The sequence below is a fragment of the Temnothorax curvispinosus genome, unplaced genomic scaffold (genome assembly GCF_003070985.1).
Source record: "Temnothorax curvispinosus isolate PA1 unplaced genomic scaffold, ASM307098v1 QBEX01013712.1, whole genome shotgun sequence".
NCBI lineage: Eukaryota > Metazoa > Arthropoda > Insecta > Hymenoptera > Formicidae > Temnothorax > Temnothorax curvispinosus.
The window spans coordinates 584-4,638 of record NW_020223492.1 but is presented as its reverse complement, the minus strand read 5'-3'; the positions used below and the strand labels follow the sequence as shown (position 1 = coordinate 4,638).

General features: G+C 45.7%; 1 protein-coding gene across 1 annotated transcript; it reads left to right on the top strand.

The window, feature by feature from the left end:
• Positions 1-326: 326 nt before the first annotated feature.
• On the top strand, positions 327-3,733 carry LOC112463834 (kinesin-like protein Klp98A). The gene is made up of 2 exons (XM_025030440.1): positions 327-694; positions 2,583-3,733. The coding sequence occupies exons 1-2, from the start codon at positions 648-650 to the stop codon at positions 2,782-2,784; spliced, it is 249 nt and encodes an 82-aa protein (XP_024886208.1). The 5' UTR covers positions 327-647; the 3' UTR covers positions 2,785-3,733.
• The last annotated feature ends 322 nt before the right edge of the window (positions 3,734-4,055 follow it).

Here is a 4,055-nt window from a genome sequence, read left to right as displayed (position 1 = left end):
CTCCCGCCTTTTCCTTTTATTTTCTATTTTTAACGCAGTTTCAACGTTTCAAATATTGATTTAAAGTATACGTGTATATTTTCCTTGACACACTGACGCTCCCCCCCCCCCCCTTCCCTTGATGTGTTTTTCTCTTTCCAGGGTGTCCGGTATTAATTTTAATTTCTTTTGCGGCTCGCCTTCGCCGGTTATTCGGTCCTCGAGCAAATAGGCTGCCGCGATCGAGTTGCGCGGGAATCACGCATGCGCGTTCGTCCGCATTCGTTCGACTCGCTCCGCTTGGTACGGCGGCGGCGACGGCGGCTACGGCGCAGCGGCAGCGCACAGTATACGCTAGTCGCTCGCGGTCATCCGTGATGATCCGTGAGTCACGAGCGTGTGGGGAAAGAGGGTCGACGATGACCCGACGACGACGCCAGCGTCTTCCGTAGGCCACGCTAGCCCCGCGTACACGCCGCACGCCGCCCGTCGTCGCGACGCCACGCACTCCTCCTCCTCGGAGGAGCGTTCCGCGCCGCTGTTCGCGTAGACGCTTTCGCGCCTCCACTCCGCGTCTCTCGTCGCCGCGAGGAAACGCGGCGGTGGCCTGGTGGCGTTGATCGCGTTTCCTCGTCCCGAGAGCCCGATGCGCTCCTCCCCGCGAGACCATGGCATCGGTGAAGGTGGCCGTGAGGGTTCGACCCTTCAACAAGAGGTGCGTGTGTGTGTCGTGCAACTGGTGGACCGGAAGAGTCTGTGCTCCGTCAGCTCCGTCTTTGCCTCGCCTCATCTCGCGTCGGACGAAAGAGTCTATACCCATACAGCACACTTGTCCAAAAGCGGGACGTAGGACGTCTAAAAGACGTCTTTTAGCCATCTTTTAGACATCTTTTAGACGTTTTACTAAAAAAGATGTCTAAAAGACGTCTTATGTCCCGATTTTGGACACGGTGCTGTCTGGGTATGCATTCAGTTGCGATGTCGTCGTGCCCTTGCCGTCGCTCTCCTACAATTACGGCGCTAGAATGTCCGTCGCGCGGCGCGACAAGATCGTTCTCTCTCTCTTTGTCTCTCTCTCTTTCCGGACGACGCCAGTCCAATTGCTCCGAGTATAGTTCAGCTGGAGGGCAGGACAACGTGTCTCCCGATGCAGGATGCACCGCGCGCAAGTTTACTACAGATTCACGCGAGCGTGAGGAGCACGCTGATCGATTGATTAAAACCCCGAATACAAATATCCCAAGCGATATAGCAAATGACGTTATATATGTATATATTTATAGATTTTATACGTCGACGCAGAGGGATAACGACGGTTAGGACGCGTCCGACGCGCACCCACGTTGCACCCAAATTCGCCGTGACGTTTCTTCGAAAGGACGTGCTCGAGGAACGTTCCAGCATCCCGAACGTCCTCCTTTGGTATCCCAGATTCTCTCGCTGTCCGTGTTGCAGGCCAGTCGATACTATTACGCAATTATTTTGCGGTCAATAACATCTCGTGGATGATGTTTCTTCGCGCGTTGCAGCGTATCATCGATATTAATCGACGCTGGAATCGCCGACGCAATGTTATTGAATATACAAAGGCTGATGCATTAAGCGCGACGAATGCGATTGAAATCCATATTGCACGTGGATTCGTCATCGTTGGAACGATTCAATCTTCTCGCACGTTCTATATGGTTTTGTAAAGAATCGAAGGCAGATATAAGTATAAAAATCAATACGAGAAAGGATTTATTTCCCCGCATTTTGAATAAAAGTTTTTACTTAATTCATCTCGAGATCTCGTCTGTCTTCGTCTCTGAAATTTATGTAAATTCGCGAAAAAGTTTTTTCCCATCTCAATTTTGCCTTAACTTTGACTTCTATGTCGAGTCTCCGTTGCCAGGTTAATTCAGTCATTTGAGTCAAGATTGGAAGAGCAAATCTTGAATCATCCTACGCTTCAAATTACACTTTTAAATTTTAGAAAGGATTTTATTTCAACATGGTCTGAGTTAAGAGAATACAAGTCATTGTTAAATTACGTTAAATTACGAAAAAGCTGCAGCGTATTTTTTTTTCCCCCGGGAATTTCATTACATTTCTTATATGCTCAGCGAGAAAAACGTAACCGCATCTTTCGATACAGTCGAATACGAAGATACGTTTATAGTTTCAACTCCATTTCCTCTATAAATGGCGCAATAATAACGTACATTTAACAATCGACGGTGACACAGTTGTACTAACGATAGCGGACGTTCGATTTTTTTTTGAAGGGACGAGAGGGGATCCCTCGGAGCAGTATAATCCTCTTTGAAACGGCGGATTCAATTATTTCGTCGCCTGTGGAAAGTAAAATAAAAAGGTTTGATGAGTGACAGGCCGCTCCCGATTCAGGAGCCGTCGGTTATTGACAGCACGTGACACAATTGTGCCACCGGTGGTGTATATTGACTGGCGTGCATTATGGACCAGCGAACGACCGCGCGCGCGCGTCTCGTCGATTTCCGAATTCGGTCGCCGTATATAATGTCTGTTGTATAACGTCGCGCGTCGGGACGACAGGTCGATGCCGGTTCGATGATAATGACAACGTGCTTGTTGCTTTGCAGAGAGGTAGCGATGAACGAGAAGCTGATTGTGCAGATGAGCGGCAAGAGGACGCGGATCTTCAGCACCAAGGTGAGCACCATTTCGCCAGCGGCGCGCGTCACTTCCATCCGCCCTTGTCGAAATGTACGGGGGGGTGGCACCTCTGCTTTCCTTATCATTCAGCACCACGCAACATTCTTGAGTAATCGGATTATCGTATAATGTTGCTGCAGGAAAGTTACCGTCGTCGCGTCTCCATCCAAAGAAAAAAAAAATCACAAAACGATCGGGCTTATATTATTGATTGTGCGACGGTTTTCTTATTGTTAGCCGCAATGGTGAATTTGTGATGTTATTATACAATTGTTACCTATTTTTTATAGCCTTCTTTTATAGCCTCGTGACGGAGTTCGCAGAATGCTAAGTTTTGTAACGCAATTTTTTACATTCACTACGATTTTGCGGCCTCAGAAATGTTTTATTACATCACAATTTTAAGAAACTTGTGATTAAGTGTCGATCTTAAATCTCTTAAAAAACTGCGATGATGTGATCGAGTAGGTATTTTTCAGCCTGAAACCATATCCAGAAAATAAAGAATAATAATTCTTTTCTTTGGATTCTTTTGCTGGACTGTATAGTAATATAATATTTAATTTCCGTTGAGAATCATTATGATTGTTGTTATTGTTACCCAGCAGCTGATCCGAGCAGCTGCACAAACGCGACGGTAAAATTCCGAGTATGATTATTATCAATCGAGGTCAGCAGCTCTCGCACGGACGATTTTCGCGCGCAGATTGCCTGGTCTCGGAGCCGGTTTCGATCTTGTTTCACAGGAACGCGAAATCAATCCCTACGTAGCGGATGTTCCAGAGGAGACGGAAAACAGAGGGTACATGGAGGGGTGGGCAAATTACTGAGGCGCGGCGAAAAAAAGTCTAAAATTTTACTATGTTCGTTTTCTTATATTTCTTGGCAATGTAAAACTCATGAAAACTTCACGGAACTTTAGACCAGCGTTTCAATTTTGATAATAAAGTTTCTTCTTTCCCTATTCGATACACTAAACATCTTTTTGCAAAATATGAGCCTTTTAATGATTGCGACCTTCTAGAGATTTAATCTCGTTGATCTGAATTAGAGAAAACATCGAGGCAATCCTTGAACAAACGGCCTACTGAAAATGAAGGACTTTTCACGCCTTATGTTCCAAGATTAAGTAACAAGAGAATTATATTTTTCGTTGTTCAGTTTAAAGAGATTTTATTTCCACGAAACACTTTATTCGAGACTTTAAATACCGAGATATGTTTACAACAACATTGTTGATGTTTATTGAATATATAGTACCAATGGTTATTACGAGCTCGAGTTATAGATAGTCGCTAGGATGCGTAGGCGTAATATCATCAACCTGTTATACAGAGAGACGCACCTTACGCGCTAAAAGTGGCCGTTGTCGCATATTTGCGTTTTGGCTCTTATGTTTA

Bases quoted from the DNA above. Each gene is read 5' to 3' on its own strand.
- LOC112463834 (XM_025030440.1), top strand. From the start codon at position 648: ATGGCATCGGTGAAGGTGGCCGTGAGGGTTCGACCCTTCAACAAGAG. The intron at 695-2,582 runs GTGCGTGTGTGT...GTTGCTTTGCAG, and splicing joins GTTCGACCCTTCAACAAGAG to AGAGGTAGCGATGAACGAGA.